The sequence below is a fragment of the Rhineura floridana genome, chromosome 17 (genome assembly GCF_030035675.1).
Source record: "Rhineura floridana isolate rRhiFlo1 chromosome 17, rRhiFlo1.hap2, whole genome shotgun sequence".
Taxonomy (NCBI): Eukaryota; Metazoa; Chordata; class Lepidosauria; order Squamata; family Rhineuridae; genus Rhineura; species Rhineura floridana.
In genome coordinates this window covers 2,181,186-2,204,291 of record NC_084496.1, presented here as the reverse complement: position 1 = coordinate 2,204,291, position 23,106 = coordinate 2,181,186, and the positions used below count along the sequence as shown (strand labels likewise).

At 48.4% G+C, this 23,106-nt stretch overlaps 1 protein-coding gene across 4 annotated transcripts in view; it reads left to right on the top strand.

Annotated features, from left to right (window-relative positions):
- Positions 1–3,135: 3,135 nt before the first annotated feature.
- The window catches only part of NHERF2 (NHERF family PDZ scaffold protein 2), a 60,741-nt gene continuing 40,770 nt past the window's right edge, over positions 3,136–23,106 (top strand). For 2 of the 4 annotated variants that reach the window (XM_061600053.1, XM_061600051.1), the window contains exons 1-2: positions 3,136–3,773; positions 11,018–11,281. In XM_061600053.1, the coding sequence (XP_061456037.1) occupies positions 3,507–3,773; positions 11,018–11,281 (531 nt within the window). In that variant the 5' untranslated portion in view covers positions 3,136–3,506. Of the gene's footprint in view, positions 3,774–4,004; positions 4,071–11,017; positions 11,282–23,106 lie in introns of those variants that run through there. The other 2 variants (XM_061600052.1, XM_061600054.1) reach the window with 2 other exon arrangements.

The following is a 23,106-nucleotide window of genomic DNA, read 5'->3' as shown; positions in this document are numbered from 1 at the left end:
CTGGTCACTCTCGCTGCATTAAGTCCACTGCATCAATTAGAGGCCACAATGTGTCCTGGTGGTGCTAATGATGACACAACCAGGAACTTGGGTTGCATTTGCTTCTGGGAGGTTCTTTCGGGATGGGCTTGAAACTGCCTTCTTTGCCTCACAGCAGCCAGCCATGCAGAACGCCAACTCCAGATCCTCCGAAGTCAGGAAGACGACGGGGAGCTGAACCTTGAGTGTTCTCTGAAAGGAGACTGATGCATTTCCCCCGACTCAGAGCTGCAGAGCACTCCAATGCAAAGCAGCGGGGAATCGCTTGCAAGCGCTAATTTTCTTGCCATTATGTTCCATTTGCAAACAAAAGCAAATTTCCTGCAGGTAGCTCTCTGCAGAAGCAGAATATAAAAAGAGATGGCTATGGGAAGTCTTTATTCCTAAAAGCAAAGGGCTGGAGCTTAGTGCTTTGCATGCAGAAGGTCCTAGGTTCAAACATCATCTTCAGATAGGACTGGAAGAGACCCCCTGTTTGAAACCCTGGAGAGCTGCTGCCACTTAGTGTTGACAATAGCAGCTAGGTGGACCAGTGACCTGACTCAGAATAAGACAGCTTCCTACATTTTCTAGACAAAATCTCAAGGGCCTGCCCACTTCAAGTGCCCACTCGGGCAGATCAGTTACTACTTTTCCTGAGCAAGCCCAAATGGTATGGTGATGGTGGAAAATTACAGCTCTGTCACTGAACTAATGAACACAGTTCCCAAACGAGCACCGTGCCCTCTTGTGAAAGCCCCACTGCAATAAACAGGGCAGTCACACAAGAGCCCGACTGAATGTATGGCACAGTGAGTCAATCACGCCTTTTGCATACCATCCTGCTGTGGAGCTGGCTCCAGCACCTTGGACAGTGCCTTGCAAGTTTGGACGAAAACTCAGAGCGGATTCCACTGCCCCACTGACATAGAGCCACAACTGCTGCCCCAGTATCGGTAAGGGTGAAGGGCGCTTTAAAACTATTTTTAACAGATAAATAAATAATACCTAATTTGATCAGTAACAATCCAGGACTTGAACCTGCGCACTCCTGTATGTGCTGTGCCACGGCTCCTTATGAAGTCCATGGGGTCCTGGTGGTGTGTCTGAGTGGGTCATAAGAACATAAGGGATCAGGACAAAGCGGGGGGCATCTAGTCCAGCATCCTGTTCCCACAGTTGCTAAGCTGATACCTACGGAAAGCCCGCAAGTCGTGAGCGCAACAGCAACTCTCCCCACTTGTGGTACCACCAGCACCTGGTATTCAGAGGCATCGGATCCTGGAGGCAGAATATATAGCATCATGACTGATCGCCTTATTCTCCGTTCATTGGTCTAATTCCCTTTCCAAAGTCAAACAAGAAGAGCCCCACTGGATCAGGCCAACAACCTACAATGGAGGTGGCGCCTTCATCTCCACTCCCAATTACATTTGGAAAAGGAGTGCTAGATTAATATATTTTTAAAAAGACCAGCAATACAAAGGCTCCGAAAACCAACTTGGTACGGATCCAGGGGGGCTTATCGCCTTCCCCTCTAAACCTACTGAAGATCTTCCTCTTTCAACAAACCTTTTAAGTAGAGACCTTATCCCAGTCTGTGTCTCTGTTGGAATGGCTTTTAAAGATGTTTTTTAAAAAGATGTTCTTAAAGAAGTTTTTGTTCTGGTATGTTTTTAAGGATGTTTTGTTGTAATATATTTTAAAGTCTGTTTTTATGATGTTTTAGAGTGTTTTTAGTGCTTTTGTTTGCCACCCTGGGCTCCTACTGGGAGGAAGGGTGGGATATAAAATAGATAAATAAATAAATAAATAAACCTCACTCAATGTGGCATAATGGATCGGCCTGCAGATCAGGATACCCCTGGATCAGATCTTGCCTCTGTCAGAGAGCCCTTTTCTCTCTCTCAACCTCCATCTACAATAAAGATGACTGACCTTACAGGGGTGTTGTAGACAAGAGTGCCTTTTGATAACGGACTGCTGCTGTGCTGTATATATGTATTTTTTGCCTGTTTGTATTCCTTTTTTTCTGCTGCAAATTGCAGTGTTGATGGCATTGTATTTTTAACTGCATTTTATGTTATTTGTGAGTTGCTCATAGAACAATGGTGCTATGCAAGCTTACATATATAGTTAGTAAATAAATGTGAAATGCTTGAAAGCACTAGAGAAAGGCTAAGTGTTGTTAAAATGTGGGGGCTGTAACAATTAGCAATGAAGTCAACCTTGGAAACAGAACAGGGATACCCATAATCTTGTACACAAGCCATTGCCAACCCGGTGCTCCCCAGCTGTTTTTGGACTACAATTCCCATCAGCCCCAGCATCTCTCTACCCATGCTGGCCAAGGCTGATGGGAGTTGCAGTCCAAATCAGCTGGAGGGCACCAGGTTGGCGAAGTCTGCTGGAGACATAGGGCCAACTCGACCCTATTCCCATGTACATTAAGGAAGTGAACGCAGAGTAGGCTTACCCCCGCCAATCTTCTTCTCCATCTGATGCCCTCTGGGCATTTTGGACTACAATTCCCATCATCCCTGACCACTAGCCATGCTGGCTGGGGCTGATGGGAATCGTAGTCCAACACCATCTGGCAGGCACCAACTTGGCAAAGGCAGCATCACACACACGCCCTCCCTCCGCCGCCTTTTCGCCCCCTCCCTTTCCAGGCACACTTTTGGGTCCAAAAACTCTAGCAAAGGTGAATAGGAAACCTTGGCCAGGGAATCCCCTGCTCCGAAAGCAAACGCCTCCCCCCCCAAATCAGGATCACGGGGGGCTGCAGGAAGATGGGGCCGGCGCTCTGCAGGAGACCAGGGGCACGCTTCTTTTCCTTCACCCCGAGTCCGAGAAAGAGGTTCGGGGGCTGGATACCGGGTGGGGGGCAAACCTGGCCTCAGAACAAGAAGAGGGGGAGGCGGCGGCCTGGTGCCAACCTTGGTTCCTTTTTCCTTCTCAGAGTTCCAGGCGCAGCTTCTCGGCCAGCCGGCATATTGGGGCGCGCGGGGGGGGGCTCCTTTGCACAGGCAGCCCTCGAGGGGAGGGGAAAGGGGGGCAGCCCAATCCAGCGCCCCGTCCCGGTCCCCATCCTCATCTCTGGAAAGTTCCGGGTCGCAGCCTGGAGGAGGAGGCAAGAGCAGCTGCGCCTTCGGCCTGCGAGCGCTCGGGGGGCGCCGTCCGCTCGCTCGCTCGCTGCCTGCCTGGGTGGGTGGGTGGCGCGGCTCGCCCAGCGGTGCAGGCAAGAGGCGAAGGGAGGAAAGGCGACGCAGCGGGGCCGGGCCCCTCTCCTCCGCCTCCTCCTCGTCGGTGCAGGCAGGGCGAGTGGGGATGGCCCCTCGGGGCCGCCCAGCCGCAGCGGCGGCAGCGCCGCCCCTCCAGCCGCCCGCCTAAGGGCCGCCCTCTCTCTGGCCGTCGGAAGCGAGGCAGCTGCAGGCCGGCCCGTCCGTCCCTCCGTCCGTGTGTCCGTCGCGGGCTGGCCGGCCACCATGGCCAAGGAGCAGGGCGCCGAGGCGGAGACGGCGACGGGTGCTGCTACGGGGGCGGCGGGTGCCCCCCGTCGCCAGCCGCGCCTGTGCCACATGCAGAAGGGCGAGCAGGGCTACGGCTTCCACCTGCACGGCGAGAAGGGCAAGAGCGGACAGTTCATCCGCAAAGTGGAGCCCGACTCGCCGGCCGAGGCGGCGGGGCTGTGCGCCGGGGACCGCGTCGTCGAAGTCAACGGCGTCAACGTCGAGAAGGAGACGCACCACCAGGTCGGTAGCGAGCCTCCGGCGCCGCCGCAGTCTACCGCAGCTGCTCCTGGGCGGCGGGGAAGAGAGGGCGCCGCTGGGGCTTCGACGGCGCGAGCCTCCTTGCTTGGACCCGGCGGGGGTGCCTTTAGCTCCTGAACTAACGCTTTAGCGGCATAACGGGGTTTGGAGGGAGGGGCATTGTTTGACTCAAAGTAGGGCATCAGTCGATGGAAAGCGTCAGTTAATGAAACCGATCAGCGCCGACTGCGGGGACATCTGAATGGAACTTCTCAGTCGGAGGCAGTCTACCTCCAAATGGTGACTGCCCATCGCCTTGACGCCCTGCTCTGGAGAACCCAGAGGCACCCGCCTTGGAGGCCTCTGATGCTTTTAATGGTGGCCTTCTGAACAGGGCTGGAGTGGTCTCTGGTGCTAAGCTGACAGGCAGTGTGCCCTTGAGGGGAGCAGAGAGGAGGGCTGGTTGCGAACGCAGGAGCGCAAAGGGCTGCTCCCCTCCTCCTGCCACCTCAGATAAGGGCTTCAGTGCCAGCCTGCTTGCTCGTTGCTTGTAGAGATTTGGGGAGAAGGAGGGACCCATCTGCAGTGCCATTCTGGGTCTCGCAACGGCATGTGCCCTAAGATGCCCTCTGGAGAGGCGGGCGACCTGGTGGTTGAGGACGGGGACCCTCCTGAGATCCTCTTAGTTCTGCTCCATGGGAGAACGTGGCACAGAGCCTGTGAGGTGCCCCTCTGGACATTCAAGGGAGCTGAGGGCTGGACAGCCAGCCATGCCAAAGGCCCACTCTTTGGGCTCTTTCACACATGATGCAGGGCAGACCCAGGTTTGCCAGGGGGGATATGCTTGGCAAGGCGGTGTGGTGGGTCCAGGTCCCCTTGAAGACTGCCAGATTCTCGTGGTGGCAAATGTTTTTAGATGCGCAGGCCAAAACGTCTGGAGTGCGCACATAAAAACATCATCTAGGAACGTAGGAAGCTTATACCGAATCAGGCCATTGCTCCGTCGAGCTCAGGGTTGTCTGCACCGATGGGCAGCCGCTCTTCAGGGTTTCGGACATGGGACGTTCCCATCCCTGCCTGGAAACGCCATTGGGGATTGAACCTGGAACCTTCTGCATACAAAGCAGGTGTTCCACCACTGAGCTGTGGTCCCTTTCCAGTGGAGAAGAAGCCTGACCTGACCTTCCTGCTTGGGGGCATGGCTGTCTCCCACCCTCCTCTACTTCCTACAAGGCCCACGGAGCCAACATCTCCTCTTCGCTTTTGTACTTCCCTGTTCCATTCCTAAGGGGACGATGGCAGCACCCACAGTTTGCTTGGCAGATGGGTGGGCTGGTCCTGCCAAGCTGGGTGCCAGAGTCTCCCCTTTTGACAGATCTCCCCCTCTGCATCTCCTGCGGTTGAGGAACTGGTGAGTGCTCCCTCGAACCTGGAGCCTCACTTTGGCCCAAAGGAATAAGCAAGGCAGGGGAATGCGCGTTTGCAAGGCTGCATGCAGTAATGGTCACTGTTCTTCACAAGGCATAGAGCCAGGCTGGGAAATGATACAGAAAGAACCAGCAGCAGTCATTGAGGTTGAGGGGCTGAGTCTTTTCTCTTCTAAAGAGAGTTTGGATCCCTTAGGACCTTTTTGCCTTGGGGGAAAAAAAAGCTGTTATGGGTTATGGTGAACTGTGAATAGAGCTGCCTTCACCAGCTTGGTGCCTTCAAGATGTTGCTGGACTTTAGCTCCCATCGGCTGGGGCTGTTGTCCAAAAATATCTGGAAGGCACCAGGTGAGCAGAGACTGTAAGCATGGGTGAGTGTTTCCTGAGAGGAAGCCATGCTTGTTTCTTGCAGCAAAAAGAGTCTTGGGGCACCTTAAAGACTGGCACATTTATTGTGGCACAAGCTTTTGTGGGCTACAGTCTGCTTCATCAGTTGCGAATATGTGGGCACTGCGAGGTCTGGTGGGATCTCAGAAGCTGAGGGGTGGTACTTAGGAAAGTTATGAGTGACTGGAGGGTGACAATAGCTACTTGCTCCTCGCCAGGATTAGCAGGAGATGGTTAACTTTTGCAGTGAATGCAGGTTTGAGTTGCAGGTTGCAGAATCCAGCTATTTTAGGGGAAGCTTTGCATGTAGAAAGCCCCAGGTTCGATTCCCCAGCTGCTTCAGGCAGAAAGGGAGAGACCTCTGTCTGAAAACGTGGGGAGCCACTGCCGGTCAATGTAGACAGTACTGAGCTAGATGGAGCAATGGTCTGACTCAGTATAAGCCTGCTTCCTATGTTCCTATGTGGTGCGGACGTTTGGTCTCCGAATGTTGATGTTTTGCTTTAGAGGGAACAGTTCACACAGCCCTGACTCTATTGCGAGCGTAGCTTCAGTTTGGGGGGGGGGGACACTCCTTTTTTGTAGGTAGAAGCAATGTACCACTTCAGAGTGGTAGAGTGGAAGGACTGCAGATTTGAGCTGGTAGGGAACACCTTCTGCCGAAATGACCTGATTTCTAAAAAAATAAAATAATAATTATAATTATTTCAGTTGTTGTTGTTATATCGTCTTCAAGTCATCTTCAAGTCGATTATGACTTATGGTGACCCTTTGAATCAGTGACTTCCAATAGCGTCTGTCATGAACTGTTCAGATCTTGTAAGTTCAAGTCTGTGGCTTCCTTGATGGAATCAATCCACCTCTTATTTGGCCTTCCTCTTTTTCTGCTCCCTTCTTTTTCCCAGCAGTTTCATTTGTTAGACAAGTGGTAAAAATAATAATTCTTAAGAGCAACAGGCAGAGGCCGCACAATCACCAAGACATTAGCCAGCCATAGCTCAGTGGCAGAGCATCCCCTCTGCATGCAGAAGGCTGCTGGTTCAATCCCAGGCATCTCCAGGTCGAGATGGGAGATGGGGATCCCAAACTGTGGTCTGCAGACCACGAGCTTCATTCAGGTGGTCTGGGGTGTGAGTGTGGATTTGTGGTTGAAGACGGGAGATGGCAAATCCATTGCATTAAATATTCATCTTGCTCTTTATGGTACTTTGATTGCTTTAAAATTATATTGTATTACAGTTTGAAGTCTGTGGGATTCAGATTGTATTGCAATAAAATACAATACATGAGAAATAAAAGAAACAATTAAAATGCAATTAAAAATCACACTGCTTCTAGCACAGCACATTACAATTGTTACCACAGGCAGAAATTTCTTAATTATTTATTTATTAATTAAATTTCTATACCGCCCCATAGCCGAAGCTCTCTGGGCGGTTCACAACAACCATAAAGTTGTCCGCCAAGATCCTCGGTAGTTTTCAAGAGGTCCATGGGGAAAAAAAAGTTTGGAACCCACTGATGGAGATGTTAATAAGCTGGATAGACCGAGGATCTGACTCCTTAGAAGGCGGCCTCTGGTGTGCCTACAGGCAGAGATAACAAGCGTTAACAGTCATAAGAACCTCATAATTGGAAAGCGTTCTGCGTGATGGTGATGTAGTACTATCAAATGGTCAGGCAGCTGGGTCTGAAGTTACACAAGTCAGTGACCGATGGACGAGCACGACAGTAGCAGTAGCGTGAGAATGATGTATGTGGGTCTTCCTTTCGGTGTTCCTGTATGAGAGAGAGAGAGATGGGGAGGATTGTTCTGAGCGTGGTGCCAAATTAATTAGAGCCGGCTTGGCCTCTTTGGTCAATGTGAGTGGCATCCAGTCATATTGCAGTTTTTTACCGAAAGGGCAGATCTGCCAAGCCCCACAGAGGATTTTTAGAGCCGTCTAATTGCTCTTTCCTTACTGAGCTTGCTGACTTCAGAGCCCGGTCGCTTCCAGACATCAGGAGGCCTGTGCCTTTGCCTCACCTCTGCCACTGTCCTACCCTGTGACCCTGGCCTCTGTTTACTTCCCTTGGCCTGCTGGTACATTTTTCTCTGCGTGTGTCTTTTTGCAAATCCCCTTGAATAGCTCTGTGCTCATCCTGACTCTTCATCGCAACGGCTGCGTTATTGAAAGTTGTGCGCTCTGCTGTTGAGCTTGGAGGCCGTCTGATGGGAAGGAATGTGCAGGTTGGAATCTGCATCGAGGCCAGGCTTTGTGCTTGTTTGTTTTGTTTTCAAACAATTGGGGCGCTTTTGTTTATGCACGTAAGAGTTGAGCTAGATTGGCCACATTTCTTTAGGCTTTTTTTTTCATGGCTCAGGTGAATTAGTTGCTCAGAGCATAAAGTAGGTGCGCTGTGGAATCTGTCGTATACGTAGGTGAATGCAGGCATGCAAATAACCCCTCGCCTGGGTCAACTGTGGTGAGCAGGAGTTGCCTCTAGATGACTAGGCGGTAAAACTTTTGTAACCTGGAAGAAGAAACCAGGTCTTCCCTTCCTGTCTTTCTAGCCTTAAATGGTATATGGAAGCTGGTGGCTAATGCATTTTTATGCTCCAGTTCTGAGGATTGGTTTGGATGATTGGATACATAATGCTTAGGGTGCAAACCTACACATGCTTCTGCTACCCTCTTAGCTGAGCCGATGGAGTTGGTGCTGCTTCCCTTCTCCCTCTGCTGCAGCCAGGTGGAATTTCTGTAGAGGCCCTGGCATTTCATGCATCATTGCAACGGGCCTGGAGCTCACCTCTTGGATGATGTGGCGAGACTCTTCAGGGAGCACGACATCTTGAGCCGGTCTTAGGTGAGATGAAGCAGCAAAGTGGACCTGAGAGGGAGCAGGAGGCCTGCCTGACACTCACACCAGCAAGCTGTGGTTGGCAGAGCCTGGCTTGTTGCCTCCAAAGATCCCAGGCAGGCAGAGGAAGAAGGGAAGAGGATTTCCCATCTTCCCGGCTCAGCTTAGTTTGTTCATTCAAGCCAGGCCTATAATTGGTCTATAAATTCCTCATCTGCAGAGGCTGGTTGGTGACCTTTTGTTCAGGGGAGATGAATGGAGAGGCAATTAGGTGCTGGGGATCATTTGTCATTTGGTACCTCTGCAGGTGGACAGTGTCTTCTCTGAAAGGCACATGTGGGAAGATAGAGGAACAACTGACTGGCGCAGAAGTGCCGTCACCACCCCTGACAATGCAGGTCCCCCGACAGTTGCTGATCGGTCTGTTGATCTGCCTGTCTATCATGCTCTCGCACAGCTGCCATCCCTTTTGGCATAAATAAACAATGAGGATTAAAACGCAGCGTGTTTAAAAGCAGAGCAGCAAAGGAAGGTTGGTTTCAGCTTGAAAAAGCCTGGGGAAAGTAAAGCGGTCTTTCCCTGGGATCGAAATGCCAGGCAGGATTCCCTGGGGAGAGACACAGGCTGCCATACTGGGAATGTGCCCCATTCTGGTGACTACATGCCTAAAATAGGAAGCTGCCTTATACCGCGTTGGACTGTCTTGCTCAATATTGTCTGCACTGACTGGCCGTGGCTCTCTCCCGGGCTTCAGTCAGGGGTCTCTCCCAGCCCTGCCTGGAGTGCCTGGGATTGAACATGGGACTTTTGGCATGCAAGACAGATACTCTACCGCTGAGCTACATCCATTGGTCCACCTAGCTCAATATTGTCTGCACTGACTGGCAGCAGCTCTCTAAGGTTCCAGACAGGGAACATTCCCAGCCCTACCTGGAGATGCCGTTGGATTGAAGTGGGGACCTTCGCCATGCAAAGCAGGTGCTCTGCTATTGAGCTGCAACCATTCCCCTCACCCCCTAATCTTCGGAAGGGCCTCTTGTGATGATCTTAGCACGCTAGACAGGGGGTCCTTGAGGTATCCAGGTCTCAAACGGTACAAGTCCTGCACTGCATCTTTCTCTCCGTCCCCCAGCTCTCCATCGTACCACTGTGCCAGCTGGGCTGATGGGCGCTGTAGCCCAGCACACCTGGAGGGCGCCATGCTGGAGAAGGCTGATCAGTCTAATACTTGTGTAACTTTTAAGTGTGCCGATAAACTGTAAACAGATCTCCATTGTTCCAAAATAAATGCAGTAAATACATTAAGAAAAGTATCCTGCTCTGCATCCTTCAAAAATGTGCTGCCTTCAAGTTGATTCGGACTTATGGCGACCCTCTGAATAGGGTTTTCATGAGCCTGAGAGGCAGTGACTGGCCCAAGGTCACCCAGGGAGTTTCATGGCTGTGTGGGGATTTGAACCCTGGTCTCCCAGGTCGTAGTCCAGCACCTTAACCACTACGCCACACTGGCTGCATCCTTTAATGGTGTTCAAATCTGCTGCTCCATCTGGGGAAAGGAGGAAGGGGCCTTAGCTTGGTGGCAGGTCAGGTGCCTTGCATGCAGAAGGTTCCAGGTTCAACCCTTGACATCTCCAGGTAGGGCTGGGAGAGTGAAATCCTGGCAAACCACTGCCAGTCTGTGTAGGCAACACTGCGCTAGATGAACCAATGGCCTGATTCTGTTCAAGGCAGCTTCCTATGTTCTATCTTGCTTCGGTGTAAGGCCATCCTTGCAAGGCGGCACAAGGTCATGAGCCCTGCTGCATCCGGCAAAAGGCTCATCTAGTCCTGGGTCTAGTTTCTTGAGAGGCCAGCCCGGTGGTCCATCTGGGAGGCCCCCACACAGGGAATGAAGGCAGCAACCGCCCTTGACTAAACTCGGAAGGGTCCTGGCAAATCCCTGCGCGGAGGAAGGGCGATGAGTTTAAAATTATACAACTGAGTTGGACAGAAAGCAGAGAAAATTAAATTAAGTCAAGGACAGGTGTAAGGTGTTACGGACTGAGTTATGGGGCCTGCTGTTTTGTCCCTTCTGTGGGGAAGACTGTGGCATTTTGGTGTAGGCACTCTTGTTGATGGCTTTGGGAAGTTTCCACATTTCTGTAACTGCGCTGGGCGAGCGCAGACTTTGGATCAGACTTACTGATGCCACAATTGGTTTGTCTTGAAGGTGTTACAGTAACACACCAGAACCAAAGTAGCCTCAAAAAATGAGTCGACATACCATTAACTCGCACCTCCCACCAGTATGCCTCTGTATAGTTAATCAACTAAATCTTTAGTGGGTTAATCTGTGCCAATGTAATGCCTGCAGCCGTACTTTTCTGTGCTTTCTGTTAGCTAAACTTTCTCCACTCCTCCCCAATCCTTGAGTATGCAAGTCTGTTCCCCCCTTTTTGTTCATCCACCTCCCCCCTGCCCTGTAATCCAGAAAGTGAATCTGTGCCCCATACCGTGCCTGGCACCCAGTTTGCACCCAATAGACGTTTAGGAGCTGTTTTCTGTCCTTTTCAGGAATCCTTGCTCACTTTTTCTTTTTCTCTCCTTTGCCAGGTCGTGCAGCGTATCAAAGCTGTCGAAACAGAGACCCGCTTGCTGGTGCTGGATAAAGAGACCGATGAACATCTCCGCAGCGTGCAGCTGACCTGCACCGAGGAGATGGTGCACAAGGGAATCGTGGCGAACCCCGAAGCGTCGCCGCCGGTCAGGTCGCCCAGCAGCGGCAACAATGGGGACGTCTGGAAACCGCAGGTGGAGGTGAGCAACCGAAACCTCAAGAGGCACAAGCACAGCTTGAGCTCCGAGACCGGGAAGAAGGTAAGGCCATCGCTTCACTGCTCCAAAGGGGTCAAGGTATCACTCCAGCCAGTCCACGTTTTCTGAGTCATTTGGCTCACTTCTCAGGATGGTGGTGGCTGTCTGTGGGTGCGATTCATCTCTCCCTTTCTAGCCTTTTCCTGCCTCTCTGCAATAGGCACGGCACGTTGTAGTTTTCAGGCAGTGCTGACCACCTTTTCCAAGTATTGCCTTGTGATGTGGGGGAATTCAACTCAGGCCACACCCTCCCCCTGCATTTTAAGCGCTCTTGTGCCACGTAAACAGTCATGGCTTTCCCCAAAGAATCCTGGGAACTGTAGTTTGTTAAGGGCACTGACCTCACAGAGCTACAGTGCCTGACAGCCAAAGTGGCATAAGAGTGCTTTAAATGTCTGGTGTGGATATGGACTCAGTTTGCAAACAAGACGCAAACTGGAACACAACCAAAATTCGCACTTCTTCCAGTTCTGCAATGCAGCTCTCCAGCCAAGCCATGTAAACAAAAATGTGTACGCTAGAGTAAGGCGTGCATATAAATCCATATGTTAGTGAAAACAATATGCAAAAAAATGCAGAAATGGCTTTTCAAAAATGTCTTTTAGGCAGAATTGTATGCAGAAATGTGTCTGTTATGAGAAATTTGCACTAAAAAGTTGATGAATTCTCGTGGAGACTTCAAAAAAAGCAAATGGATGTGGAAATGTGGATAACTGGATTTAGGATTGGAACAATGAGAGACTGAAAAGGTCGGATTCGTCCATCTCTTGTCTGCCAGCGAAAGGTCCTGGTTGGCTTTTGCTCGTGCTGGAGGTGGAGGCTGGTTCTGCTGTGGAGGATCCAACTTTGTGCAGCTCCAGGGAGCTTGCTGGTTTGGCCATGTTGGGAATGAGGGTGGAGGGCATGATGCCTGCAAAGCAGAGGGAGGTTTTTAGCTGGGGTGTTCTGCACCGAGGAGTTGGGGGTGAGGGGAGGAGGGATAACCCAGTAATGTCGGTAGGAGGCAGGGTTAGGGGAATGAAGTGGTCCTCAGTTGTTCTGCAGCAAATGAGGTTGAGATGTCTTGTTAGGTTTCTATTTACAGGCGCCTGAGGTTGTGCCAACAGCAGATTCGCTGGACAAAAGGGACTAAAATCTTAGCTCAGTTAATTCCAACCCCATGGCGTGTGAGATGGAAGATGCACCCATTTTGTAGTGCGTAGCACCAAGCAGGGAAAAGAAGTTCTGCAACCAAATAACCCAGATTCTGCATCCTGAGTAATTGATGGCAGCTAAGCAGGTTCACAAAGGCCTGCTTCTCGGGCGGACAATTTTGCTAGCCATGGCTGGGTAGGTGGAGTGGGCATGGAGTCAGCTGACAACCCTAATGACTTTATAGATGCACTTTTGCACTGCAACGAATCCCAAGCTACAAGTCCTGATAACCTCAGGCCAACCAACGGTCCAGATTGTGAGAATGTCAAGATGTTCCCTTGACTCCTTTGTAAACTGGTTTTCGCTTTTTCTCGGGCCCTGCTGCTGCCACTGCAGTTTTGCATAGCCTTTTGAAAAAGAGAAAAGCCACAGCAGGGAGGGTCACCCCCAGGTCAGGTTCGGGCAGCTTAAATTACAGCTGCTTCAAAATACCGTATTAGAGAGACTCTGGGCAGGATTTGCAGCCGTTCCCAGCACTAATTAGCACAGTTGTGATATTTTCTGGTGCAAGGGGAGTGGGTGGAACCAGTTCTCGCATGCTGAAAATGAACCAAAGGAAATAACTTTAGTGGAACTTCTAAGGGGAAGGGGGGAAATGAGCCCCCCTCCACGCATGTTTATCTCTGAGCCAAAAGTTGACTGTGGAGCTAGGCTGACCTTGAGGTTGTGCATACCCCATTATGGTTTTAAAAAAAGGAAATAAATATAAAATTCCGCAACATGGAAATCTCAGTTCTGTAGCCTGCATAAATTAGGAAAAGTACATTTGCCATTTTCTCCCCATACCCCTTTATTTTGCATTATTTTGGTTTTGCTAGTCAGTGTGAGGGGTGGCGACTCGCATTTTCTGTCCACTGTTAATTTTGTTCATCTAGCCGATGCTGGGTTCTTAAGAGTTCAGTAGGTTATCGCCCATGTGCTTTCCGGTTGATACACATAACCATAAGGATTAGAGCCTTGGTCTTTTCTTTTTAAAACAAAACACGAAAGCTGAGATTCTTTGGAGGAGACCAGTTTTGCACCCAGTACCACATTCTGTGGCAGTTCTGCAGGATTATGGCATTTGGATTGTGCCAGGATTTAGTGTGCTTTGTCACTGAACGACAGACCCTCCTCGAATATTTTCCAAATTTTGTACAGGGCTGGCTTTTCAGAATCTGAAATTTATTTTATTTATTTATTTATTGTATTTATATACCACCCCATAGCCAAAGCTCTCTGGGCGGTTTAAAGTAACTAAAAACATTAAAAATAAATATACAAATTTAAAACACATCTTCTAAAAACAATTTAAAACACAATTTGAAAAATTTAAAACAATTTAAAAACACATGCTAAAATGCCTGGGAGAAGAGGAAATATCCAGCCAGGGAAAGGTTTAGTTTGTATCTTTTATCAGAGAAACTCTGATTGCAAGGCAGGACTGCAAGCTGACACATTTTTGGATCGCACAGCATCTTTCTCTGAGAGAATCAGAAACAGAGAGAGAGAGAGAGAGAGATTCACTGCAGATTAAAACCATGCCATGTTCCTGACACAGGCTGTTTTTAAGTATTGCTCGAAGCATTATGTATATTTGGAATAAGTTTTTTTTTAGGGGGTCCTTGTCTCTTACTTTCTAGAATAGTGGTGAGGAACCTTTTCAGTCTGAGAGCGTATGCCAGTGGTGGGCGGGGCCAGAGGTCAAAGTAGGCGGAGCAAAAATGCAGTATTTATTTTGGCACAGTTGGCTAGTTTCTGCACTTCCAGATGAGCAAGAGGCATGATCAGAGTTCAAGGACACATTCTCCGCTGGGCAGAAAACATTCAAAGAGGCGGCAAAGCAGGGCTGGGGAGGGGTGTGGCATGGATAGAGTCCTGAGGGCCAAATGGAGAGTCTTGGGGGGCCATGCTTGTCTCCTGGGCCTTAGGTAGCCCAGTCCTGATCTATAACATGTCGATTGCCCTCTTGGCATGCTGCCCGCTTTGCTGTTCCTTCTCTCTGCCTGGCATTATGGTTTTAATGCTGGGAGGAGGAGAGGAATGAGGTGCTGAGTAGGCTCTTTGCTCCCCTCTCCTTGATGCTGGGCTTTGGACCTGACTGGGGATGGCACTGGCTGCAATGACTTTGGGGGCCTACGGAGCCCTTGTGGTTCCAAGACAGAGGACATCTGGACAAGGGTGGTGGGCTGGCACACCCACTTTTCTGCCTGCCGTGGCCCCCAGGGTGCCTAATGCTGTGAAATAAAAAGAAGCAGCGATGGCCACAAACTTTAAAAGAGGATTAGACAAATTGGTGGCAGGTAAGGCTGTCAATGGCTGCTCGCCAGGACAGGTCGGAGGCAGTAAATGCCTCTGAATCCCAGTTGCTGGAAACTGCAGGAGGGGAGAGTGCTGTTGTGCTCTGGTCCTGCGTGAGGGCTTCCCATATGGGACATCTGTAAGAACAGGATGCTGGACTAGATGGGCCCCCTTTGGCCTGATCCAGCCAGGCTTTCCTTACCAGCCTCAGATATGCACCCCTGCCCAGTTTCATCTGCTTTCCTACAGAAAGTGCAAGCCTGCAATTGAGGGAGGGGTCGGGGGTGCACATGGGCCTCAAGTGTGCAAGCGGTGCCATATGCATGATCTCAGCACATCCTTCTCTCCCTCCGCCCCTCCTCCCCCCTCACATGGGAGTCTTGTTCAGGAACTTTAACGCCTTGTTGTTTTCAAGTCGGGGCGTTGTCAGGAAGTCCCTCCTGAGAAGGACGCTATCCGCCCCATAGCAGAAATTTCCTCTGTGGTGGTATTTTTAGTGGAACACAAAGCAAGTGGAAATGGACGGGAGGTGAGAACAAGATTAGCATCAGGATGGGCTGGGCCGGGCCCACTTGTGTTCTTCCCGGGGACGCAAGTGCCTTGGGTTTCTGGACCAAAGGAACTTCAGATTCCCAGCAGAAAGGGTGGGTGCTGAGGTCCTGGGCACTGATGTTTCGGTACAAGACTTGGAGATGTGATGGGGTGGGACATTTCCATGGCCAGGGCGCTGGGTGCAAAAGAACTTTAAAATCACGCTGCTAGGTCTCATGCTGGCTCTGAGGTGATACGAGTAGCAGCCAGAAATGTTTGCCCTCCTCTTCCGTTACCCAGGATTTTGTGATAAGAGTTCTGGGTTCAAAAAAAGAACCATAGATCCTATTTTGAAGACAAAGCAGGAACAATAAGGCATTGTTTGTGAAATAAAAAGTGCTGAATAATAATGGGAATTTTCATGCGGTTTTAAAAATAAAGAATTTGCAGATTGATGGAGAAGCAGGAAGCAACAGGCTTATGGATGAACACAAGGAAAAATTGACACGTATTAATACTTTGAACTTGAGAGTGCATGCCATTGGCATGCGATAAAAGGTAAAATCCTCAGTATTCCAAAGTGTACCCCCTTTTCCTGAACTTTCTCAAATGTGCAACTGCGTGTTTTTTCTTCATTGGTATCTTGCCTGATGAATTGGTCTGGAAAGGATTGGTCATTGTAAAATGTGCGCTGTCTCTTTCTTTATCAGATAAGAGGAGTGTTATTTTTTTAAAAAAATGTACATTTCCTTTATTTGGGGAATTAATTGATAAGGCAGAGAGTTTCAAACTCTCTTACTGGCTCGTGAGAATGTTAAATAGCTTTCAACAACTTAGGAATATGTTGGCAGGAACTGGGCATCTGCGTGAGCTCTTGTGTACAGGGCACAAGCCTCTTTATTCCGTTGATCCTCCTGCTTAATCTTTTACATCTGGCTGTTTAGTGTCTGTCTGGCAAACAGAGCTGCATTCAAGCAAGTGGGAGATTTAAGGGCTGGCTTTAAGTTCTCTGAAGGGCATTTTAACTCCATTAACAGGTTGGCAAATGTGGAATTAATGGGTCATTTAAGGCCTGTCAGCTGCTCTTGGTCAGGATTTCCGGTAAAGAAGGTCTGAAAAAACCCTATTTGCCTATTATAAAACACCCTGTGGCTTGTGCAAAAGGGCAGCATGCCAGTTATCTGAATGGGTCCCCCTGAAAAATGTCTTCCCCTCTTCCGTATTGCTTGTTTAGACATGCAAGTCCTACTCCCAATATGTCAGAGAACTCTCTTTCAGCCTTTTATGGAGACACCCACTCACCCCATCCCTGTGAAGCTAACCTGCCCTGCCCTCCTCTTTGCCACCGGCAGAAAACAAGCCTCCCTGTCTAATGTTCTGAACAAAGGCTGAGATCTGTGGGCAGGTTCTAAAATTCTCTAGCAGTCGTTTAGAACAATCTGTAAGGATTACAGTGCTGAGTTAATAGCTCTAAAGCCCTCTTGATAGACTCTGATTAAAAGGCCCATCAGAGATGCCAAGTGCGTCATAATGGAGATGGAGCCTGCCGCTTCAGAAACGCCTGCGGTGCGATTGAGTGCATCAGCCATCGGGGCCTCACAAAAAGAATGGTCAAGGGACTGCAAGGAAAGATTTTTTCGCTTTTTGGTGGTGGTGGTAGTGGGGGAAAGATGGCTGAAATGGTGGTGTGGTGGGATAACCTTTGGCAGCCTGGTGTCCCCCAGATGTTTTGGACAGCAGCCCATCTAGCACAACCATAGAGTGCTGAGGTTAATGGGAGTTGTCGCCCAAACTGGCCGTGCTGTCTTGTGGGCTGATGGGGATTGTAGTCTAAAACACTTTTCTTCAACCTTGGGTCTCCAGATGCTGTTGTACTACAACTCCCATCATCCCAAAACAGCATGGTCAGTTATCAGGGATGATGGGAGTTGTAGTCCATCAACATCTGGGGACCCAAGGTTGAAGAACACTGGTGTAAAATGTTTGGAGGGTACCAGGTTGGCTAAAGCTGAGATAGGCCTTTGGTCTGAACATGCAGGGCACTATTTACATTCTTTCAGAAGATCTAAATTAGCCACTTAGTTTTAATTAAAAGCACTGCAATGTCAGTTCAATAAGTCTTTTTTGTGTTGACAGTAAACTGTCCTCAGTGGTGTTGCTGGCCAAGGTCATGTTTCAAGGCCTGCAGCTTTAGGTGTTGGTGTGAAAAGCCCAGCAGTCGAAACTGTGAGATTTTTCAGCTGTCTTTCCTGAAAGCTACATTGGTAGTAGGGAATAATGTATATAAACATGACTGCAGAATGTCTCAAAGAAGGCAGAAATTCTGTAGCTAGGAAATTGAAGCAAAGAGCTCTGTGAGGAGACCTTCCTGCTCTGGGGATGATGGTATCAGCTGGGCTGCCAGGTGCTTACCTGCCATGGTGGGTGTGACAAAAATCCAGCCGATTCCAGCCAGCCCACACTGTGAGGTCAGTAACTTCTGGCTGTGTCACAGCCGCTTCCAGAATAATCAGGTCGCCTATTTCTCAGGGGCCAGCAAAGCCTGTTTTTATGTTTTGTTTTGTTAAAAAGTGAGCATACCCCTTTTAAATATTTTTGAGTATCCATCCGAGCTGGTGATTGTAAAACCTTAGTAACACCAACAAATCGGTGCTTAAGTTTACTTGTTTCCTCTTTACTTCTCATCCCTATTTCTTTTTGTGCTATTTCTTTTCAGATTGTTTGCCAGGGACTGTGGTGTGCTTGCTGATCTGTTAAAACCCCTAAAATCCTTTCTGGATGAAGAGCAGGGTGTTAAATGCTTTGAATGAATAAATAAATGAAGAGCAATCTTATGTTTTGTGAGGGAGGATAAATCTCATGTGGCAGCTAGATCTGGACAAGGCAAGGGAGCGTTGGCCCCCAGGGGATTCGGCGGTAGGACCAAAGAGACCAAGATACATAGGACTGATTTGAACTTAACTTATGGAATATTTGACTGCAGGTTTCAGGTGTGTCTCAGTGGAACAGAAAAGTTCTGAAATGAGCGAGAGACTGTCCTTGAAATCTAGAATTTCAGCAGAAATTGGTGGCACAGTTCTTCCTGGACTTCAGGATTACATTTTTAGATGCTCCCTAGGAGAGTTTGAAGTGTCTGAAGGGGAGTAAAGATGAGTTCAGGGTTTTTTTATGTGTAAGGCAACCTTCCCCAACCGGGTGCCCTCCCGATGTTTTGCACTACAACTCCCATCAGGCCCAGCACCCATGACCCATAGCATTTCCGCTAAGCCCATGGCTTCCCCCAAAGAATCCTGGGAACTGTAGTTTGCTCAGCCCCTCCCAGAGCTACAATTTTCAGAGTGGTTTAACAATCAGTTCTTTTTCCCAGGGAACTCTTCTAGCTCTGTGAGGGGAATAGGTGCCTCCTAACAACTCTCAGCACCCCTTAACTGAATACAGTTTCTAGGATTCTTTGGGGAAGCCATGACTCTTGAAAGTGGTATAACAGTGCTTTAAATGTATGGTGCAGATGTGGCCAGAGTTTCTCAACTCACATTTCTTGTGTGGCCTGATTTTGGACTCAGTTGTATTTAGGTGAAAATACGTGTGTTAACGTACATATAATATGCATTATTGCGTAGGATTTTGTCTTCGTGTATAAATCAGCCCAGGTCTCATATTATTTCAATCTGAAATGTCCCATTTTTCATAGGCAAGAACCTGAGTAGATTGGCAACAGACTCCTCTCTCCTCTGACCAGTGGGATTTAATCCACTAGGAAATTCTGAGGCACAATTAACTCAAAGTTCTCCTACAGAATTCACACCAAAACAAATGGGATCAGTGTGCAGTTCCCATTCATATCGGTGGTATGTGTACAGGAGAAGATCTTGGTGGATTATGCCCTTGGTAATTACTCTGGAGGAATCGTTTAGATTTTCTGCATCAGGCACCAAAATATTTAGATTATATGTACTTGGAGCCTGGAAGGATAAACACCCACTGTCTGTTATGCAGTGGTCTGATGACCTCACCGCCCTTGCTGCATTTGAACATATAATTGTCAATTTCATGTGGATACCTATCCGGATATATGGGTGGCTTATATCAATTTATGTTTAAACTGGATATTTTGATGGTTATTGTATTCTTAATGTGAGCTGATGGTTTTTTTTACGTTACTTTTTTCTGTTCTTCTCTTTTGTTAATAATAATAATAATTTGATACATAAGCATATTTTGGGCATGTAAAAAAATAAGAAAAAGATCACATCTCGGAAATATAAACAACATTTTACATATGCAGACAAAATCCAGTTATCAACTGTTTACATTGTAAATTGATCCACAAATGTCTGTTCCTGAAGACTTTCCTTTTAAGATTAAACCCTAACACTATTGAAAACTATGGAATCAAAGCACTATCAGCCTCAGGCTTTTAAAAACCTTGTCATTCTGCTGAAGATGTAACATAAACGGTTTGATTATTGGGAAAAATAATCAACTTGGAAAGGAAATACCCTATGATGCCAACTGGTTTTTGCTGCCAGGCTGAAGTAATAGAGCCTTTAACTGTTTCTTTTATTTAGTGTCTTGAGTAAAGGATCAGATAGTTATTGTACAGGAGAGTTAAGTGACAGTTGAACAGGTTTTTTTCTAAAGACATTAATTTTAAGAATCATCACCGTGCATCATGGAGGATAAAGCTATCTGTAGCTTTTAGTCTTAACGGCTGCGCACTGGCTCCAGTATTCAATCTGAATGCCGGATGATTCAGGACAGACAAAAGACTCCTCCTTCACACAGCTCAAAATGAAACAATGGAATTCGCTCCCGGAAGAAGCAGTGATGGCCACCAACTTGGATGGCTGCAACACAGGATTAGACAAATTCAAGGAGGATTGTAATTTGTTTTAACTTTTTTTTTTAGTATTGTATTTTTCAAATTGCTGTAGCCTGCCTTGGCCCTTTATGGTTAAGGGCAGGTAAGAAATTGAATTAATAACAATAATGCAATGAATGGCTACGAGCCATGACGGCTATGTTCTACCTCCGCCGTTGAATACTAGTTACTGGGAATTCATTCAGGTCCCGCTTGGGGGCTTCCCAGAAGAGGGATCTGGTTGGCCACTGTGAGAACAGGATGGGTCTTTGGCCTGATCCAGCAGGCAGGCTCTACTTAGGTTCTTAGATTCACCAGTATCTTGTATCTGGGTTGATGGGAGTTGCAGTTTGAAACATCTGGAGGGCCCCAGGTTCAGGAAGGCTGCCGTCTGTTTGCAGCAGGATTGGAAAGCTTTGAACCCTAAGACAGGAGTGCTGGTGCTACTCTGCTAATAGCCATACTTGCCCCTGTTGACACAGTCACCAAACAAAGAGAGGAGCAAGTCAGAAATGCCCTCACACAGCTGGAGTGAGCATAGTTGAGCATCTCTAGTCAACACCAAAAGCGCTCCTCTCTGGTTCCACGCTGCCCTCATCCGCAGCCAGTGTATAAAAGGGTTAGTAGCCTTGATCCACAAATATGGAATCCATATGGAATTGTGCTTTTTGGTATAAGATGCCGGTGTTTTTACAAGTGGTTCTTTCATGCCTTTCACAATGAATTCTGGACGTCTGTATTCACCAGGCACCAAACCATTGGTGTTCTCACCCACCTGGCTTCGTTGAATGATGTGGATCAATTTTGAGTCAGTTTCAGCATTGCACGTATTCCTCCTTCATAGTTCCCTTCCAGTTTACCTTTGGTCTGGCTGAGTGGCAATCTTCAGACAAGTCCCCTGATTAATCAGGGCACCAGGTGAACATGTAGCACTTTGCCTTTCTCTCATTCACTTTGGGCTCCTTTTCCCAGAAAGGTAGCCATGATAGTCTCTTGCAGCAAAAACAACAAACAGAGACTTGTGGCATCTTTTAAAGGCTAATGGCTTTGCTGTGATAAACTGGTTAGTCTTTAAAGGGGCTGCAAGACTCCTGGTGGTTTATGTATGCTTGGCCCTGATATAACCCACTTTATTATGTAAAACTGAAGATGTTGAGCAGACTTTTACCTTTCCCCCCCTAAAAAATACTTTAAAAACAAAGCAGCTATTTTTCTGTCTCTCACACACATGCACCTTTGTTAGTGGAACTTTTGCCAAGAGGAGAAATCTTAGACCATAATGGCTGTTTTCAGAGTGTATGGGAAGAAAAGGGCTCTCCGTTGCTCTGTCCTGCTTGCTTTGTCTTGGATCGAGATGGATTGGATTCCACCACAACATTCTTCCCGATAAAGGGCGGGGATGGATTATCTTTGGCTGCCAAGCTGAGAACTGAGCTGATGGAGACCTTGCCTATCACCTTCCTCTGCAATACTCTGGAGATGTCTCTGCTGTCTGTGGGGTTATCTGACCTAGCTGATGTTTCGTGATTTGTACCTGCTGAAAAGTAAATACAAAAACAGTTTGTGCTGAGATGTGCTGACTAGGGCTGATGAGAGTTGTACTCCAAAACATCTGGAGGGCACCAGGTAGGGGAAGACTAGCATAGGATATGAAGTGCTTCAAGTGGTGTATGCTGGCACAGCGTACGTGCACAGGGCCAATCCTGTTTTTATCAAGAGCTCAGCCAAGTGGTTCTCTCTGTAAGCTGCTGCATTTTGATAAACTGGGTGGGAACGGCTGAATTTGGGCTTCTCTGAAGCAGCCTTTCTGGTTAACATTACACGAGCTTCTTTTGATTTAGCCGAAGCATCTCTTGCTGGTAACAGTTGCCATACGGGTGGAGAGGTGACTGTGTTAGTCCGTTGTACCAGAGACAAGTGCACGAAAGCTTAAGCCATGATAAATTTGTTTCTTTGGGATGTTCCTCTGGATAAGATAGCGAAGAAAGATGGCTGCACTTCACGCATCCTCTCTCCCTCTCTCAAATTTTGAGAATTATTGTTTATAAAGTCTCCCCTTTGCCTTATACGTGTTTGCCTTAAAAAGGAATGTTCAGAATAGAACAAAGCCTGTTTAGTTTCTGAAATAAAATAAAGTCAAGGAGCTTATTATGTTTAGGCAGTTTCCAAACTTTGTACCTTCGGGGATCTTAATTTTGCATTTGACTGATCTGCTGAGAAACCCTTGTGCTCATGTTCCAGGAGGGGAAGAGAGGATTCTGGGGCATTTTTCAGGGGGCTCATTCAGGACCAAACTGGATAGGATGGGACAGCTATCCATGTGTGTGCAGTGTTCACATATAGGAGGGTGCAGAATCTTTTAGGAAGTGCCCTGCGGTGCTGGATTGGGCCAAAGGGGGCCCATCTAGTCCAGCATCCTGTTTGCACAGTGGTCAACCAGGTGCCCCCATGGGAAGCCTACATGCAGGACATGAGTGCAACAGCATCCCTCCTCCATTGTGATTCCCAGAGACTGGTATACAAAGGCGTATTGCCTCTGATTGCCCTGAGGGCTGCATGTTCCCTTTTGGATTCTGTTTTCCAGTTGTGGGTGGAGCCAGAAGCAGAATTGGGCTACAGATGTCTGCAGACTAAGCTACATTCCGCCTGTGCAAAAGCCAGAGTTTTCTACAGCCCCGTCTCTCCATCCAGGCAAGCATAATTCAGGGATGCCTTCCAGCTAGGCAGAAGCACACAGGGAGAGGTGCAGAGCTGAGCCGGCAAGAGGTTCTGGCCTAGGGAGATCCCCAAGGGTCTGGGGGGGCCTGAGGGTCACCACTCCTGGGGTGGAGCAAGGAGGGCTCCATCCACACAAAGGGTTCCTTGTGGACGTTCATGTTCAATGCATGAGCCTTGTGGGTGGGGCTAGGCTGGTCACATGGCATGTGGGTGGAGCCAGAAGTGTTTTGTTCCATGCTCACTA